Source organism: Emys orbicularis, chromosome 12 (genome assembly GCF_028017835.1).
Source record: "Emys orbicularis isolate rEmyOrb1 chromosome 12, rEmyOrb1.hap1, whole genome shotgun sequence".
NCBI classification, from domain to species: Eukaryota; Metazoa; Chordata; order Testudines; family Emydidae; genus Emys; species Emys orbicularis.
This window is the reverse complement of record NC_088694.1, coordinates 8,780,796-8,801,158: the sequence shown is the minus strand read 5'-3', so window position 1 is coordinate 8,801,158 and position 20,363 is coordinate 8,780,796. Positions and strand designations below refer to the sequence as shown.

The following is a 20,363-nucleotide window of genomic DNA, read 5'->3' as shown; positions in this document are numbered from 1 at the left end:
TGTGCTTTTTCGCTCCTCTTATCTGACATACTGCCTTGCCTGGGCAACTTTGGACTAATGCCAATAGGATATCTTATTCTTGATTAAAAGAGGTTTTAAGAAGTTCTTTAAATCCAGGTCTGCACAATAGCTTTCATATTGGCACACTGGCTTTTTGTGGGACAGTTAGAGATGCACCCTATCAGGGTTCCCTCCCCACTCTGAACTCTGGGGTACTGATGTGGGGACCCACATGAAAGAACCCCTTAACTTCTTTTCCACCAGCTTAGGTTAAAAACTTCCTCAAGGCACAAATTCCTTTTCTTGTCCTTGGACGGTATTGCTGCCATCACCAAGTGATTTAAACAAACATTCAGGGAGGGGCCACTTGGAGCCCTATCTCCCACAAAATATCCCCCCAAGCCCCTTCACCCCCTTTCCTGGGGGGGCTTGAAAATAATATACCAACCAATATCTGTCAGAATCACACCTGCAAAATCAGGATGGAAGATAACTTTACAGGGTAAATAAAAAGATTTAAAACACAGAGGATTCCCCTCTAGGCTCAACTTCAAAGTTACAAAAACAGGAATAACCCTCCCTCTTAGCATAGGGAAAATTCACAAGCTAAAACAAAAGATAATCTAACACATTTCCTTGCTATTACTTACAATTTCTGTAATTTTTAGATGTATCAGTTCAGAATCTTTTTAGGAGCTGGGTTACCTGCTTGGTCTCTCTCTTTGTCCCAAGAGGGAACCAACAAAAAGAACACAAACAAAACCTTCCTCCCCCCCCCCCCCCCCCCCCAGATTTGAAAGTATCTTCTTTCCCCATTGGTCCTTCTGGTCAGGTGCCAACTAGGTTAATTGAACGGATTAACCCCTTACAGGTAAGTGATTCTGTACCTCTGGCCAGGAGGGATTTATGTTACTGCATACGTAAAGGTTGTTACCCTTCCCTTATATTTATGACAGACCCAAACCAAAACCCCAGGTCTGACCACCAAAGCTTTGGAAATCTGAAGCATATACTGATCTGACCTGCACTGATGTTCCCACCTTTTTATAGAATGAACAAAACTCCATAAATCAATACAAATTTTGGAACTTGGGTCCACTTCCTCTGACACCCTTAGGAAAGCATTTAGTTTGTCCAGGCAACGCCTCACCCACCTCAGACTGTGGTTGCTGAGCATAGGGTTCATGGGCAGGAACCTGGAGTAACTCGGGGGCCTGGGTTCCCCTATTGGCCACTGGGAAAGTGGCACAGACTTGGAAATGGATCAGCAGACTGCCAGAGACTGCAGATAGACAGTTTGGCCAATGTCCAGTGTCACAAAGAGGAATCACCCAAGTTAAGAGAGAGAGACCCAGGGGTGCGCAACTGAAGGAGGGGGTGTCAGACTGGGACAGTGCTAATCCCCAGAGGTAGCCACAAGGTGGTGCCATAGCTGAGTGCCTCCAAACTAATTAAAGTGATATAAGTGTAATGATCCCATTATACACGCACACAAACATCTGGTCTCCCTGATATATTTTCCTTACAAATAAAATCCTTTAATTGAAATCTAAATTCAGTGCCTTTTGGCTTGCTTATTTGTTTTTAGTATATTTATTGCCCAATTATTCCTAAATTAGATATCCAAGGTATTAAAAACTGGCTGCCATTTTGCTCCAGGAGCACTGATTCCTCACCACTATACTGAGCTTGGGTTACTAAGAGACAGTTCAAGGCTCTATTTAGCCTGATTCTGCCCTGTATCTAATTAGAATCAGATAGACTGTTCCCTGTAAATGGGTCAGTCACACAGCAAAACCATCAAATGTAATCTTGAGATTGGGCGGGGGGCGAGATAATTTTATTTCTTTTCATTTATACCTGCTCTGTGGTTAAAAGAAGAATTAAAATGAGGTCATTAAACTTTCCTTGGAGACAAACCCCAGACCTCAGTGGTAATATGATTAATCAAATGTAAAAGTGAAGCTACCCTCAATGAATATAACTCATTTTTATAAAATATCTAATTACTGTAACGTAGTCTGCTGCAGAAAAGAAAAGGGGAAAGAAATTAATTGCAATAACAATTCAGGAAGATAAAGTTTTTCTGAATTAGGTCTACGCAAGAAGCTAAATTGAGTTGATTAAGTAATTTTGGTTTCAGGAACACCCTTGATGGAAGTTGTTAATAATGAATTTTTCAGACCTTGGAGTTGTAAATTGCCAAAGACCAGTGCATTTAAAATTTGGAAATGACAAATTTCATTACAGATTTCAATTCCCTGTTGCACCCCTTCTCCCCCCCAAAAAGGCAGTAAAAAATGCTTGACTGATCACTCTTAAATTGGACCCATGTATTTCTTGGTTTAAAATCAAGAATAATGCAACCATCTCTTTCTACACTAGAAAGCACAGTTTTGGCCAATTAGAGTTACAATGCCGGACAGGAGGTAGAGCCCATGGCACTATTCATTCCCTGCTTCACAACACATAAGTAGTTGAAATCCAAAAATTACAACATAACCTCAGTGAATGGATACATCATAAGTATGTGCTCAGCCGTAGTTTACAACACTAAGAGCTTTTCTGTCCTCTCAGTGCCTGTATCTAATTCCCATGAATGGGAATGAACTGCATGCACGTACCCCTAGTAACACACAATAATCTGTTGGGGATGTTTGATATTCTAGCATGATGGTTTTTGTTGGCTCATGCAACATATTCAATATTATCAACCTGCTCACTAAAGCTGTATATTGAAGTGATCGTACACATTCTATATAGTATAGTTTCACCACATCAGCTCTCACATTATCTTGTCATAGACCATTTGTCATGAGCTATTTCATTTGCAACATCTGGCTGTGTTACATCTCCTACTGTGATAGCTCATTTAATAGTGTCTCATCACAATTTTCCTTCTCCATTTAATATATATATATGGGATCTGGAGTAAGAAACCATAAAACCATACCCTTGTAATATGCATTATGTAATAATGTGGATGAAATGTCCAGAGTGTAAAAAAGATGCCAGTGCCAAAGTGCAATGAGATGTAACATTACCAGTTGTTGCCGACAAAATGTCCACAATTAAATTAAATGATCTCCACCCTACCTACATTGAGTGGTAAATCTTGAGGCAAAACACCAGTGTTCTCCATCCAACTGATGTGTATCAACTAGACACCACTACCACAGCCCGTGGTGCATTCTTTCTATCAAAAAATAGCTTTTGAGAAAGTTTCATTGGAGGAATAAAGCCAATATTTCCTGCTGGATCTCAGAACTCCAAATCATGGGGATTTTCAAAAATAGGGATTTAGACCCCAATTCAGCAAAGCGTTTATTCACATGCTTAACTTTAGGTGTGTGCTTAAATCAAATTAACTTCACTGGAATTTAAGCATGTTTTAAAGTACTTTGCTGAATGTGATGGAGTTACTTATATGCTTAAAGTTAAGCATGTGCTTACATGTTTTGGGTGTAAATTGGCATGGCTCCTCTAAAGCATTAGAGAGAAGTCAGTTTACACCAGCTGAGGATCTGGACATGCAAAATACGTAGCTACATTCAGCTGTCCATTCAATTATCCATTTTGCACATGCACATTTATATTTTGTGTATGTGTAACTTAGACATCTGTTTTTAGAACCTTGACCCAAAGTGTTGGCATGGCCTGGAAATTTGGGTCACAAATTAGGATTCTTAAAATCTTAATTTCTTGAATGCCATATTATATGATTCTTCAGTAAATTTTGGGCAACATTTTCAGCTGGTCTCTGATTTTGTGCACCCAGTGTTTTGTGTGCAAATGAGGACTGCAAAACTGGACATATTTTGAGAACACAAAATAGTTGGGCCATTAGATGCTCAAGTTGCTTGTGCAAAACCTTTGTTTGCACACCAAAGAGATGCACAGGTTTTGTGCATATGTTCAACTGCATGTATTAAGTTAGGCTCACCAGATCAAAAGACAGGTGTGAAACTTGCTCAGTATATGCTACAACATTGATAGTTCATTAGACCTTCGATGAAAGGGTGAGTAAGCTATTGACCTGAATACAAATGCCTCTGAATGTTAGCAGGCTTTGTCACAGTTAGAAAATGATTTTCAAATGGGGTCAACAACTCAGATCTTAATTCAATACCCCTTGTACTTCCAACTGTCATAGTTTTTTAAATATTGCTTTGCAGTTTAACCACAGAGCAGCTGAGATTTCAGATGTTTTCTTTCCAAACTGTCTCATTTGATCAGTTTCAGGAGGACAGTATCAGCCTAATTTTCCTATTCAAAAATGCCATGCAGCCCTCACCTGGACCTTTTTTTTAATCTACCTTCAGCATCAATCCATAATTAGGAATTTTGAAAAAGACTGTATCTCTTGTGATTTTATGATTCATTGTTTTATATCCTTTATATTCCACCAGGCCTGGCTCCTTTGCTTTGTAAACCAGGGCACCACACTAAAATGTGCTGTATCGTTATAGGCCTAGATTTGACACAACTGACGGAACAAATTCAAGGCAAATACCCATTTGTAATAGATTATTTTAATAATTCTGATTGGAGTTTGAGAAATCTGGATGCATATAGTAAATCCATAGTCTTAAAGGGCTAAAAATGAATCTTCTCTTTCTGAAATATGCTAACTTCTTTGGCTGGGCTTTTAAAAAAAAAAAAATCTTCAACATCCTGTTGACCTAGTATTAAAACCTAACTGGCCTAAAAACAGTTGCTTCCCAAGGATGCCATTATAAGAGGATATATAGTCAGAATTCTGTTAAGCACATTTCAGTTATAAAATCTTCAGTGACATACTTAAATAAAATAACTTAGCAAAGGATTTAGTAGTGCTGTGACTTTTCTTTTATCAAATATTTCTAACTGTCCAGGATGCCTTAATATTTCCCAATTGCAGTGAAAAGGGTCAGAACACACAGTACAGGAAGAATTAGAAATGGAGAGGACTTTCAAAAGGTTTCACATGGCTTTTTTAAGTACGCTAGAACTTTTCAAACTGTTCAGCTTTACGCAATAATAAAGTAATCTAACTGCAAAAGAGAAAGTACCATTCTCCTGGCACCAAGCATCAGATACACGTACGCACACACGCACCCCTGACACAACACACACAGCCTTCCTCTCTTCTGTTTCCTCCCTATCTCTTCCAATGTAGCTGTGTGTGTCTCTCTCTCTCTTTCTCAGAAAAGACCCAGTCCTCGTCCTCCTTTTCTTTCTAGTCCTCTCTCTCTCTCTCGTTCTCATTCCAAGGTCCATTCATTATTTGCCATTTATTTTATCTATTTATTTATTCTTTACTATTCCACATTACTCTAAGTAGCCAGGCCTTCATGTTTACTATTGTTTTACCCCTTATATTAGCCACTCCATCAAAACATTGACTTAATTTCCTTACATTCACTTTATGTTTGCATTTTGCAGCTGGGCCTACATTTTTTTTCTGCTGCATGTTGGTACACTAATTTTTTTGTAGCAGCAAGCAAATAGTGATAATCATCTTGGCACTGATTCAGGAAAAGCATGTGTTTAAGTCCCTTTAACATCAATGGGACCTAAGGATGTGCTTTACTTTTACCTTGTGTTTAAGTGCCTTTCTTGAACAGTGATACTTCACTGAATTGGGGGGCTCTATCAATAAACAGCAGATTTTATGGATTTTCCGGTCTAGTATTGCTGTACAGTTCCAGTCATAAAAAAAAAATTCCATATGCGAATTCTGAAACTAATCTGGAAACAACAGAGTTTTCCATTGCAGCATGGAATATGGTTGAGAAGAAATCACCATGCAGACTGATTGAGCCTTGCTACAGAGGAAACTTGTTATAAATCTCAATACTAGGATTATGGTGTAGATGAAAAATTCAATTCCGGTACTCTTAAATGTCTTCTTTTCCCAAATAGCTGCCTTCAGATCCCAAAGGTACATGAACAGTTTTTATATGCCTTAAAATCTGAAAAAAATAAATTAAAAACTCATTATGAGAGGTGGGCAGTTAATAAGAAAATCCTAAACTAGATTTATCAGCTTAAGGCCCTTCTTTGTGAAACTTTATTAAACTTGCATGAATTAAAACAGCTTGTTCTATACAAATTTCACCAAGAAGTACTGAGTCAGATCTATGGGGTGCATTTCAGTGGCTTGTGGTTTGAACTGTATCACTGAATATTTGTCTGTCATAGTGGGTTTATATTCTAAATGGGGGGGGAAGGTTTTGTAAAATCTGAGCAAATGAAGCATATTGATTTGCCACTTTAAGGTATAGAGAAGAAGAATAAGGTTTGGGGCCTGTTAATTATGCATTCCAACAAATTAGTAGAGTTCATCAGGTTTAAAATTGATTTAATGTAGTTAAAGGAGGATTTTCATGTTAGACTTATGTAAAAAGAAAGTTTGCATACAAATGACCAAAGCCCCAATTCAGGAAAGTATTTTACCATATGCTTAACTTTAAGCACAAGAATAGTCCTATTGACTTCAATGGGATGGCTTAAATGCCTAAAGTTTAGCATGTGCCTAAGTGCCTTCCTGAATTTGGGGGCCAGGTTCTGATCTCAGTTACACCAAAGCAAAAGTTATTCAACTGTGTAACTGGAATGGGAATCTGGCCCCAAAACATTCCTCTTTGATCATTTCTTTCACCATGGTCCTGAGCACATGGGAAGCCAAGTCTCAGGAAGGTAAGTGCTTAATATAAATATAATAATGGCAGAATCTGGACCTAAGGCTGTATTTTGAAGAGCTTTGCTTATACCATCTGTTGCAAGGTGAAAGTCCCATTAGCACTGCTCCTGAGTCCAGGAGGATAAGATCCTGCAGCCACTACAGACAGAACTTTACAACCAGTTGTTACAGGGCTGGGTTATAACCCAGGGCTGTTTTTAATTCTGTTGATTTTTTTTTCTAGGGATGTAAAATCATTTTGGTTTCTCTTCTTTGAAATCAATGCATTGTGAAACTCTGAGGAGGAAATTGCTGACTGAAGTGTTGCTGAGCTAGCTGATCTGCAGCATTGCTTTACGGTGTTTAATGCAATTCATTTCCAGGCGTCATATCTTGTCGTTTGCTTTGCAACAGCTTGATGGCTATCAGAGAGCTATAAGGCAATGCATATAGCTTTGTCTTATAAAGGAGGGATAGCTCAGTGGTTTGAGCATTGGCCTGCTAAAGCCAGGGTTAGGAGTTCAATCCTTGAGGTGGCCACTTAGGGATCTGGGGCAAAATTAGTACTTGGGCCTGCTAGTGAAGGCAGGGGGCTGGACTTGATGACCTTTCAAGGTCCCTTCCAGTTCTAGGAGATAGGATATCTCCCTTAATTTATTTATTTATTGTGGTGATGGAGAGACTAACCTGGACTGACCTGAATGTGTTTGTAAAGTATGTACTTTAATTCATGATATTCTCAGGAGGCCGCTCTGGTCTAGGCCGCTGAGCACAGGACCTGAGTTCCAATCCTGACGCAACCACTACCTTTCTGTGTGACCTTGGGCAAGTCACAGCCTCTCTGTGCTTCAGTTCAATGCAGGCTATAGTGTTTGCCTATCATTGTAAAGAAGTGCTATATCAGTGCAAAGAGTTAGTGCTATTTTACTTTATTAGCAGAATTAAGCTTTGTAGGTTTCTGTAGCCAGTTCCCGCAGTTTTAGCGTCTATGCCCTTATTTAAAAGGTAGCATTATTAATGAAACCTGACAAATATTCATCAGAAATGCACCCGTTTCTTTTTCATGCCATTTGTTCCTCAGGCAAGAAACAAAGGTGGGTTAGACAAGAAAGCAAATGGACTGTTCAAGAGCGTCTCATCTAAACTTGAAAATAGAAGTCTCTGCTATCAGATCAGAATTTTAACATACACTGTTTCCATTGGATCTTGAGATAAGATCTTTTATTGTTGAGTACAACCATTGTTAAAGGTCATTGCTGCAAAGGCTACATCATTTAGACTGGATGAGATCCCATTTTGGATAAATTCACAATTTTTCTTCCTAACAAGGTGATAGTATCAGGATTTGAATGTACAAGAGTGCCAGGTTACAGATTAAAGGCTTTTGTGTTCTAGAAGCCACGCTCTGCCAGACTTCGTGAGTTTCAGTGAGACATGAAAGTCCCCAAAGTCAAGTAGGTTGATTAAAGTAGTACTTTATAGCCTTTTAAATACAGATAACATACAACTTTCCTGCATGGGGTTAATGTAGAATTTTCTTTCTACAAGACTGTGCACCTTTCCAAGGACATAATTTTAATCTCTTTTTAAACCTTTCATGCGAACATTGTTAAAAGCTCCTTTGTGTTGTAAAGCATTTTTATTAAATGTATAAATGTATATGTGGGCTTCGTTTCATATGATATATTTATCCAGAAATGGTTATCTTGCAGCAAAGCAGTGTCTCAGTGTCATCATTTTCATAACATCTTTTCATACTGTAAAAAGAATGTAACATCTTAAGGATGAAAAAAATAACTTTTGTTATGAGAAATGCAAAGCTTTTTTAAAAAAAAAAAAAAAAAAAAAGCCTTCCACCATTCTGTCCTCTTGTCTGTGAATCCTTGACAAGTACTCTGGGAGTCATTGATGCAAGGTTAAAACTGGATCCAAGCTTGGCTCTCTTGAATGTAAGAGTCTGAGATTACAGAAGTTCCATTTCTAGTGCTCAGAGCAAGGAGGATAGGATGTGCCATTCCCAAGAGCACATTTTCTTCTTTCCAAGTTCTTAGTTTGAACTTATGTTTCCTTATCCAAAGAGCAAACCATCCTGTTTCAGTTAAATGTAGTTGTTACTTGAGATTAAGGAAAGCAACACTGGTAAAGAACAACAGTGAAGTCAACAGCTCTCAGCAAGTCTGAGATCAAAACGGTTGCTGTCTCTGCACACAGTCAAGGGGTGGTCTTAGAAACTGAAAGGTGCTGTACTCAGAAAACAAAGTCATCCCACAGTCCTAGCTGCAAACACCAGGCAGCATCAAACAGGGTCAGGGAATGGACCTGAACAATTGGAAGAAATGCTTAGCCCATTGGTGCTAGGCATATTGACATACTAGTGGGATCCTGCCAGCAAGCCCACTGAGTGAAAGAGAAATAGAAAAGATACCCTAAACATCTGTAAGTAAACAAATGAACCAATCTCTGACTAGTTTGTTTCTTTCCTAGCCTTTTTTCCCCCCTCTTTAAATTCTGCCACTCACTGTTCTCTTTATAAGCCCTAAATCAAGACACATTTGTAAATAAACAAGATGGTAGTATGCATACATAACACTTTTAATAGACCTTAGAACCTCACTCACAGGTGTCAGAGCTTTTCAGTCAGATGGGCATTTTAGTAGCACCAAATGGTGAAGATAAAGCTAGCACTTCCAGATCAGCCTTTAAAAGTTGGTGAGCTACCAAATCCATGTTCCTGAACATCATTAAAACAAGGCTGACTCCTGCAGATCATTAAAGAACATGTGGAGAGCAAATGTATCCAGGCCAAGTAATTCATTTCATAATGGGATATGTGACAGCTGGGCCAATGGAGCAAAACTACAAATTGGCAAGAATGGTATTGGACTTTTGCAGATTATGCATTGGAAGGCATTTGCCACATGGCATATAACTAGTCTGATGTGTCATATGTACCCATGAAATGAATACTGAATTGATCCAAGTGAATACACACAGAAGTGTAGTGCAGTGTGTGTTTGCGCGAGAGAGACTGTAAGAATGAACACAAAAAGGAAAGGGAGTTTGCTGATTGGTCACTTGATGATAGGGTAGGCAGGAGGTGTTCAGTGGGCTACTCTTCAGGAGAAGGGCTGTGGAGCTAGGGGTAGCTAGAACACGATCAGTGTTAGAAAGAGAACACATGCCACTGAGAAGGCCTTTAATAAAATCTGATTAACACTTTAAAATTGCAATATCTGCCCAATTTACACAAAAAATCTGATGTACATTACTTACAAGGCTTGATCATCTTGTTCAAAATTTGGAGATTTAGGGCCAGGTTCTGATTATGGGGTGGTAAATTTAGAGTAACAATTTTGAAGCCATTTTGAGAGTTGCTCCAGATTTACACTGGCACAGAAATTGAGATCCCAATCTGCATAGAGACCAGATTAGATCGGATAACTTGTGAACCTAGTGCAGTCATCCATACAGCAAATTATATTGAAAATTAAAGGTCAGAGAACTGATGGCAAGGCTTAAGAAAACAGCAATTAGGCTGCTAGGAAGAGAAGCAAAATTACTGGTAGTAGATATAGAGAGAAAAAAATAGAGGATTATTGATCTAAATATCCAGTTGTCAGATCAAGAGTACAATTTGGAGTTGTTTTACTTCTCTGGGCTTTTCTGAGATGTAGAAGACTTATTTAATCCTAACAGTAAAAATGCAGGTGTATAAACATGGTATAGGAGCAGTCAATTAGCATGGCATTTGCTTGTTTCAATGCTGAAGCTGGGCAAAGAACTCTCAATTAATGATTTATAGGATAATCCAGGGGTCGGCAACGTTTGGCACGCGGCTCGCCAGGGTAAGCACCCTAGCAGGCCGGGCCAGTTTATTTACCTGCTGATGCGGCAGGTTCGGCCGATCGCGGCCCCCACTGGCCGCGGTTTGCCGTCCCGGGCCAATGGGGGCGGCGGGAAGCGGCGCGGGCGAGGGATGTGCTGGCCGCGGCTTCCCACCGCCCCCATTGGCCCGGGACGGCGAACCGCGGCCAGTGGGGGCCGCGATCGGCCGAACCTGCCGCGTCAGCAGGTAAATAAACTGGCCCGGCCCGCTAGAGTGCTTACCCTGGCGAGCCGGGTGCCGAACGTTGCCGACCCCTGGGATAATCTAACCCTTTTTCCTTTACACAAATTGCCAACAAACTACAGTTTTTATCAATTTATTTAATATTCAAAATTCTTTGCTAAATATTTTGTGGAAACAACTTTCAACTTCTGGACTGATCATAAACTGTTCCGTACAAGCATTCCTATGGGTATTAGGTATGTGTGATTCGATATTCAGGGTGTACGGTTGGTCACTTACATGACAGGGCATTGTTTCTGTGTGGATAGCCTAACCCGTCTAAACTGCTTCTACTCACAACTAATTCTGTGTTGTAATTATGGTTAGAGATCAGAAATTCACTTTTTTTACAAATATTCATATGAGCAATCTTTGCAATAGCAAATCTTCATGAAAGGCAAAGAGAAAGAGGGGCTAACATGGAAGAAATGAAAATCCCTGTAGCAGTCACCAAAATGAACCTGAATAATTTTTCTCCCTATTCAGCCATCTCACATCAGCACACACTGGGAGTGGCTGCAAGGAGCTGCTTGGTTTTATTCCACTGTGCTTGGCTCTACAGTTCAGACTAGACTTAGAAGATGCTGCAAAGTCATAAAGTCATCGTGTGTGAACTTATCATTTCCCTGCTTCTTTCCATTTCCTCCTTTGAGTGATGCTTGAACATATGTGCTGTCAAGTACTGAGCAAGACAAAAATAAACTCTAGGGTTAAATGACTTCAGTATAATTTGATGCAGCCTGGAAATCAAAATGAATTATTACCTTTCCAGCACCATATGACTTCAAACAGGCCAACTCTAGAGGCCAGTGAGAGGATCTTTTACAATCATGCCAATATGAAAAAAAATGGAACCTACATAACTTCAGATGAATAGGGCAGGTTTAAGAAATCATGGTAAATTGGCAGACCAATTATTTATCTCATAATGTATGTTCAGACTGAATAACAATCAATTCCAAAATAACTAGCGAGAGAGAGATTAAAATAAAGGACTAAGAACATGAAAAGCTTCATAATGCAGCAATAGAAAATGAAGCAAAATAAATTACAGATGAATACAAGTAAATGTTACAATATTAGGATAAAGTGAAGATGTAGATGATGATAAAATATCTTAAGCAATGAATATTTTATATGATATATGATTCCTGTGTGATGCCTGCTCATAACTGACACGAGATTTATGTCAGACGTGATGCTTGCTGCAGAGCTGGGTGAAACTCTACAGTTTTGCTTTGTAAGAGGCCATGTGCATCCTTTTCTTTGATTTCAGTGCATATGGGTTTGCACCTCTTGAATTTCAGGCATAAACAATCTCAAAGTCAACCTCAGTCAAAATAGATGCGTTTCATGTTAAAATCTTAAATGAATCCAGGGTCAATTAAAACTGTACCTGGGTTCATTTGAAAGGCTCCCAAACCTTCGCTTTCGACACACCTAAGCTGGGCATCAAGTTTGTCCTTACATCTAAAATGTAGGTGTGTTTCATGTGGTTTCAGGTTCTATAATGAAAGTTTTGAACAGCTGTTTCATAACAATCAACTCAGCTCAAAAATAGTCTTACCTCATCCTCATACCTGCAAACAGAGATGATGCAAATCCCAGAACAAGAAGCAGCAGGCACTTTTGGATTTCAGCAGTGGCCACTGGGAATGAGGGCCTGTTTTGATTCTCACAAGCGTCCTTCTGACTGAAATCTTGCTTCCTTATTGAGAAATCTCCTTTTCTTTTTCGTTTGTAGTATGGTTCTTTCTGGTGTTGTTCTTCTGAAAGATGTATCAATTGGAACACCAGGAAGGGGGTGGGGGCGGTCTGCAATTACATGGATCCAGTGTGAACACATTGGTGTCGCAGAGACTGTTCTCATGCACACTGTTGATTCACATTACATTATAATGTCCTGTCTCTATTCTCATTTGGGCTGCAGTCCTTAGAAGGAGGCAACTGCTTGTAGAAACTAGCCTGGAAGAGGAGACCAAAGTTTTGTTGCTAAGAAAAACCAATTCCCTTCATAGGTTAAATAACAGGATCTCTGTAACTTTCCCATCATGGATAAGTCTGAGTTGCCTCATTTTGCCCAAAGTCATAAAATGGCACTGATGAGTGCATTTAGGGCCTGATCCTGCAAGTGCTTCCAAGAGGGATGAGCTCTGTTGACTCCCATGTGTGTCAGGTGGAGTCCGTGCAGAGCACACTGGATTATGAAGATCATGGGACAAGCTGGAATATGGTGTCTGTTTTCTGAAAACATTTGTCTGCTAATTACTGTACTCCTTTTACCTGACATTATAAAAATCACACTCGTGATAAAGCAGCAAGTATAGGGCAGGCACTACTGAGTTGTTGTTCTTGTTTATTCCAGCACTTCTCTCTGGACCCCTTATTATTTTACAATGTTTGAGCAGAGATACTCCTCTCGCTATTTGAAAATCCCTTGCACTCTTCATTAAAGAAAACTTACTAGGCCTGGGGAAAGCACAGTAAAATATCGCACTGCTCATCATTCTCAGTTACTTCAGGATAGGGAGGAAATGATGTTAAATATGTTTGAGCATCTCCAAACTCCCATCAGTCCAGTACCAGATGTAATTTAATTTCATTACTTAATTTTATGAAAAGCAAACAGAATTGTGGGCACATTACAGCACATGCTTACATAAACAATGGAAGAGTGTCAGATAGACCGGAGGGCTGAGGCAGTGGGTTACAATGAGTACTGAGCCACAGCTGATAAAAAATTGATGTAGACTTCAAAGTGTTAAGTATCTTTCAGGATTCATTCCTCAGCTGGTGTAAATTGGTATAGCTCCATTGACTTCAGTGCAGCTACTCTGATCTACCCGAGCTGGTCTGGCCCTGTATGCATAATGACCAATTTCCACGGAAACCCCTGGATCTTGTAAAGGGTTGATTGCTTCCTCAGATGCCATCAACTCCCAATGACCTGAATGGACCAAATCCTGAAAGATGCTTAATACTTGCTGAGCATTGTGACTCCCACCCTTATGGAAAAGTCTGACATAAAATAATAACCTTCCTGGAGGCTTCTTTTAAAAAAAGAAGCCCCAAAACACATCCTAGAGAATTATATCTGATGGGTCAAAATAACCCTGAGAGAGAATATTGTTCTCTCTCAAAGTCTAAAGGCTTTTAGAGCTATTTCTATTAAATTCTATTGATTTCATCCCTATTAAATTCCATAGGATTTTTCCTTAAAGGACTGACTTCAGTGGATGTCTCAAAGACTCAGCCCCTTACAGGATATAGCCCACTGGGAGTAAAGGATGTGCAGTATCTTGCAGGATTTGGTCCACTGTTATTGCAAAAAGTTCTATCAATGATTTGTTCTGAATGAGTTCATCCTACTTGGTCCCACAAAGAGTTAAATGAATAGCGGACCAAATTCTGAAGTTCACAGTTATTTCTTGTTGTCTTTACGCAAGCAAAACTCTTTCTAAAGGCAATGGGAGTTTAGCTTGAGTAAATAAAAGTTGGCTGAGGGCTTTAAGATTTGAGCAATAGGATAGATTAAATCTTTAAATTTCATGTGACTCACGTGGGCTCAAGACAGAAACTGGCAGTGACCTGGGATATGTACATTACTCAATTTAACATGCTTAGTTCCATTGGAATTACAGCAAATATGATACCTTGATTTTAACACAGTACAGTCAACTGCCCAAGCAAGCCAAAGAGCCATCAACTTGTCATCGCTGGCATGCAGTACAACATTAATCTAATCCAATGGGATATAACCATCATGGATTTAGCAAGAGACGATCCTGCTTAACTAATCTCCTTGAGTTCTTTTGAGCAGGTTTCAGACAAGACTGATAATAGAAGTGTGCAGATGACATGATCTAATGGATTTTTCAAAAGGCTTTTGATACATTTCCATATGATATTCCCCTGCTTAAACTGAATGCTGCAGAGATTCCAAATTGGGCCTGAGAATACATAAAGACCTGGCTACATAGTGGGAAACAAAGAGAAGTAGAGGAACTATGATATATTTTAGAACTAGAATTAATAAGTGGCATCCCACTGTTTTGCTCCACTACCTAATGGACGTAGGCAAAAACACCATCTGTATTTGCTAATGAAAACTTATTTAGGACAGGGGCATAAGTGAAAAGACAGCAAAATGTCATTAAAGACAGCACTAAAGGGCAAAACTACATTTAGATTGGCATATGGCAAATTAAAACTTTTTGCTGTCAGATGTGAAATGTTATATATTGGTGGCAAGTATATATAAACAAAAATGTTGAATGGTGTCAGACTAGAACAATATTTCTTTAAAGGGAATCTTCAGCTAAATAACAAAATAATGATTTGTTGTAATTCGCATACTTCTGCATAAAGACATATTAAGAGCCAGATTTTCAAAAGTGTTCGAGCCCACAATTGGGGCTTGAGTTTCAATTTCAGAACTGGAGCCAGCAGCTCCATTGTTTGCCTGGTGTTTAATTTGCTGTATGCCCATCTAAGTGTTGATTCGCAATTGTTGTCAATAGAAGCGTCAGTCTGCTGAGCACATTTGAAGATTTGGGCATTGTTTAGGTGTCTAAGTGGGAGCTTTTGGGCCCTAAAGGCAGGAAATATGAACTATCAAGGGTTCTTGACCAGATATATGATAAATCAAGGTTTTGAAAGCAGAAAATTGAGAGGAAGGCAGATAATGCATCATAATATGCATAAACTGGATGTGGTTCATGAAAACAAATAATAGAATTAACCTATAGGAAAGGCTGACGCAAAAAATCACTAGAAAAATAGTAGGCAAAATCAAATCAAAAGCAGAAAGAAGAAAAATTAGATAAAATCAAGCTATAAGATTGCATCATTTGAAAGCTGAGTATCTGAAAATGTTTTACATTAAAGGGACACAGTCAAATTTTTTTAAAAATCACTTTGGTCTGACATTTTTCATCTCCTATTGTCACAATTAACAGCTCCGATTACTATAACTGAACGTGATTACTAAGGAGGGGAAATCTCTTTTTTCCCCCCAATTTGCTTACTTTGCACATCTGACAACAGTTTGGCTGTTTCTCTTGGCCACTTAGTCAGTTTCACGCATTTGTTTGTGTAGGTCTTTCAGACAGCAACACGGTGGGGAAAAACATTTAAAGAAAAGAACATGGAATTGTAAAACCACAAGTGCCAACGGGACTCAGGGGCAGGTGTAGTAACTGAGAATACTTTTAACTCTTATTTTATTACAAGTACCGTCTCTGAACACTGAGGTCCACTTCCTCAGCTGATGTAAATCAACATAGCTCCAGTGACTTCAAGGATGCTATGCTAATTTAAGCCAGCTGGGGATTTAGCCCTGCAATCCTTAAGAACTCTTCATAACAGTTTCTGTCTTTTGACTGCAGTATTCCGGGGAGGTTCCTGAGAACAGAGTGGAAGTTGTGGTTGCAAATTTGACTGTGGTGGACCGGGACCAGCCTCACTCCCCCAACTGGAACGCCGTGTACCGTATTATCAGTGGAGATCCTTCTGGTCATTTCACCATTCGGACGGATCCAATTACCAATGAAGGCATGGTAACTGTGGTGAAGGTAGGTGACTTCAATGGGAGCCAAATCGAGTCAGTCTTTGTGACCCTCTAAGCTATTACTCCCAGGAGGATTCCCAGAAGTCTGCCATTATTTCATGTTTCTTTGCCTGGGAATGTCAGTGCTTGAATCTCCATCTGCTGTTTCCCATCTCTCTCTGTAGCACGTGACATGCATACTGTACTACAAGCCACTAATTCTTGGTTCACCACCCTCTCATTCTTTGGCTGCGCCACCACAAGCCCTCACAAACACTCACATGATGAACGTAGGAGCCAGTCTCTGAGCTGCACTTCTAGGTACTACTCCTGTTTGTCTTACCATTTTCTGGCTCCAAACTATAGTGGAGATTGTACTCTGTAGCCTTGCCCAGTCTGACGTATTCTAGGATTTGGAGTGCACCACACTCCATCGAAGGTTGGAACAGACCCATCTGCATGTGAGATGGGCAGCAGCACAAAACCTGGACACCTAATATCTTATGAAAGCAGGGAGGGAAGGAGGATTGTTGTCACAAGAAGGGATGAGGTTGTTGGTGGCAAAGAGGAAAGGGGACGAAGTCATCCGTAGCTGGTGCAGGAAAGGTTTTAGTCTAGCTTGACAAAGCCCTGGCTGGGATGATTTAGTTGGAAATTGGTCCTGCTTTGAGCAGGGGGTTGGGCTAGATGACCTCCTGAGGTCCCTTCCAACCCTGATATTCTATGATTCTAGTAAAGTTGCCTGAAAAGTTTGGGAGCTATTGCTTTACCGATACCAAACCATCAACACACTTTGTGGGCCAGATATGCAGCAGGTGCAACTCAGAGCAGCTGCATTGACATCAATGGCTTTATACATATTTATACCAGCTGAGGATCTGGCCCAAAGATTCCTTGAGAAACAGGTCCCTGGATATTCTTAACCTACAGCTTGTTGCTTTCAATATTGCTGCAGAAGTAGGAAGTGAGCAATGTGAAGTTCAGAGCTCTGCCTCATCCACTGTCATCCAGTTTCTACAATGTCCTAAATGCTACAGCTTGGAACCTGGAACCCTAAGAAAATTTGGAATAGGTATCAAATTCCATTTCCCTTCATCCCCTACCCTTCCAAAGAGCACGAGTTCAGTCTTCATTTGAGGGCTTGTTTCACATTCACTTGCATAAGACCAGCCGCCGCAGGCAGTGAATGCCTCTGCAGATATTAAATGCAGTCAGAACACAGCTACATTCATTCAACATTCAGTGAATCAGTTAGTAGATAAGATTCCTACGGATGTTCCCACTGACTCTCAAGAAAGCGAAAAGCATGAATAGGCTGCTGTGATCTGAAGGAACTTGCCCTACATGTACCATGCGCTGCACCTGAAAAGATTTATTTATGCTGTCAAGAACAAAGCCTCCACCTTTTGAAAAGTGTGACCTTCTCTTAACAAAAAAGTTTTAATAAATACAGTGCTGAAGCAGCACCTAAATGTAAAGAGCTGCACAATTAGAGAACGACTCTGTGGGTGAAAAAACACTCCCTCGTCGCTAACAAATTGCAGTCATTCTTAATACATACACTTCGACTATTAGGAAAAATGACATCAGTGAAATGCCATTCACATTCCCGTGGTAGGAATGTGTGAGCTTGTCCTATTCTTTGCCCCTTAGGCTGTGTGTTTGTGTCTGCAAATGCCACTTTGCTGAGACTTTAAAGGAAGCATCATCTTACCTGCTAGATGGTATTTCAGCAGGTCTTTTTATTTATCACTCTTATTGCTCTCTAACGATGACTGACAGCCTTATCTGCTGCAACATCAAAATACCTTTTCAGATTTGGTTGGGTTGGGGCGAGGGGGTTATTCTGCTTAAAAAACAAAAACTTAACATGGCAAAATGAAACAATTTAACTTTTTTCCACCTCGGCAGCTGATCTGAAGTAGAAATGCCAACACTCATACAATTTTCACTAAAAGAAAAAAGCCCTTTATTCCTAATCTAGCAAAGCATAAAGTGTCATGACTGTAGTTTTAGAGCTACATCAAAATGAAAACCAAGGGATTTACATGATCATCCTTGCTACACCAGGACATTTGCATAATGAACCATCCCTTATTCAGAAATTGCAGGCAAAAAGCAGGACAGATTTGTCAAGATGCCATTGATGCCAATGCTGATTTTCCATTGCTATATAACCAATAGTGATCACAATTCAACGAATCACACCGAAAATCCTGTCATGTCACACTGAGCTCAAAGCCTGAAATTATATAGAATGTCTTTAGTAGATAACCTCACCTGCTCCTTCTGTACATCCTAAGTTTCTCACTCTTATCAAACTGGAAGACTTTCTCAGCAGGGCCGGCTCCAGGGTTTTGACCGCCCCAAGCAGCCACAAAAAAAAAAAAAAAAAAAAAGCCGTGATCGCGATCTGCAGCGGCACTTCGGCGGGAGGTCCTTCGCTCCGAACGGGAGTGAGGGACCGTCCGCCGAATTGCCGCCGAATAGCTGGATGTGCTGCCCCTCTCTGGAGTGGCCGCCCCAAGCACCTGCTTGCCAGGCTGGTGCCTGGAGCCGGCCCTGTTTCTCAGTGCTCTTCAACAGGAGAGTGTGAGAGAAAACTGCCTCTGACTAACTGTTCCTGGTGGGGAAGGAAAGACTCTGGATTTCACCTTCTGCTTTGAAAACTGTTGAGCCTTTTCAGTTAAGACAAAATGTTTTACTTTTGGGGGATTGAGTGCAAACTGACCTCAGATCCCTCAGATGCTTGTGGCATCTATTGGCCAGTTCTTTCCCACCACCCGAAGGCACAGGCTCACAGACAGACTCTTGGGCTGAAGAAGTATGTCATAGATTCACTGCTTCATTGAGTGATCAGTCCACCGGCCCCGGCCAAGAGGCTCTGGCCCCAGCGTCTCCGGCCCGGCTCGGGCCCTGGGGCGCCGGCCCCGGTTCTGGCTGAGCGTGCCGGCCCCGGCCCTGGGCGAGCGGCGCCGGCCGGCGGCCAAGCAACCCCGGTCCCAGCAGCTCCGGCCGGCTCGGCTCGGGCCCCGGTTCCGGCCGAGCGGCTCCGGCCCGGCCCCGGCCCTGGCAGAGTGAGCGGCGCCGGCCGGCAGCCAAGCACCCGCTGGCCGCTACGGCTATGGCCCCAGCGGCTCCAGCCCGGACCCAAGCCCCACGACCCCTCCCTCCCTATTTTCCCGGACATGTCCGACTTTTTGGCAATTCCCCCCGGACGGGGATTTGAGGACCAAAAAGCTGGACATGTCCGGGAAAATCCGGACGTATGGTAACCCTAATAAAGCTGTTCAAACCAAACAGCCAGTCAGAACTCAAATGAATGTCTGTGAAGGCTGTTTCTGCAGCATTTAACCAGCTCTCAGCAAAACCACCTGTGCCCTTCCAGTCTGATCACCAAAGGACACAGTTTCATTTTTGCTTTTCATATCATTCCTGTGAGGGTGCAAGGCCCTTTTCTCCACTGCAAGCCTTATAAATGGAGAGAGAGTAACTTCCCCCTCAGTAGAGACACAGCAGAGTCTGAACATGATCTCCAAGAGCAGCTGTGGATGCCCCGTGCAGCCAGCTCACTAATGCGGTATTATGTACTCTGCATGGAGATACTTCCGTTAATGATCTCACTCTTGGCATAACAATAGCATAAAGCAAATTTGTTCCCTTCAGTTACAAGTATGTTGAGAAGAGAAGGACACAGTGTAAGCCCTCTGTTTTAACCAGCTGTGCCTAGGTAACTTGAGCCACTGTGCTCATAGGAGGGCTGAGCTGTGCGTCCCAAGACAAGATGTCAGAGCCATATTTTTGGACAGCCTCAAATTTTGTGCACACAGCGGATAGTGCCTGCAAAAGTGGGCGCACCCCTCATATATAGATCCCAACTGGTGTACACGCAGCGGGTGCAGAACCACTTTTGTGGTGGCAAGCAGTTGCACAGGCAACCTTAATTCTGGAATTTCCTGTCTTTTGAGTGTTTGACTTTGCAATCTTAAATAATGTTCTTTTATTGTGTTTGTGTATGTGTGTAATATATCATATGAATACAC

The 20,363-nt window shown here is 41.0% G+C and overlaps 1 protein-coding gene across 2 annotated transcripts in view; it reads left to right on the top strand.

Moving 5' to 3' along the window:
• CDH4 (cadherin 4) overlaps window positions 1-20,363 on the top strand; it is a 650,110-nt gene that overhangs the window by 594,684 nt on the left and 35,063 nt on the right. For both annotated transcript variants that reach the window (XM_065414321.1, XM_065414320.1), the window contains one exon: window positions 16,160-16,345. In XM_065414321.1, coding sequence (XP_065270393.1) covers window positions 16,160-16,345 — 186 coding nt within the window. The remainder of the gene's footprint in view (window positions 1-16,159; window positions 16,346-20,363) is intronic.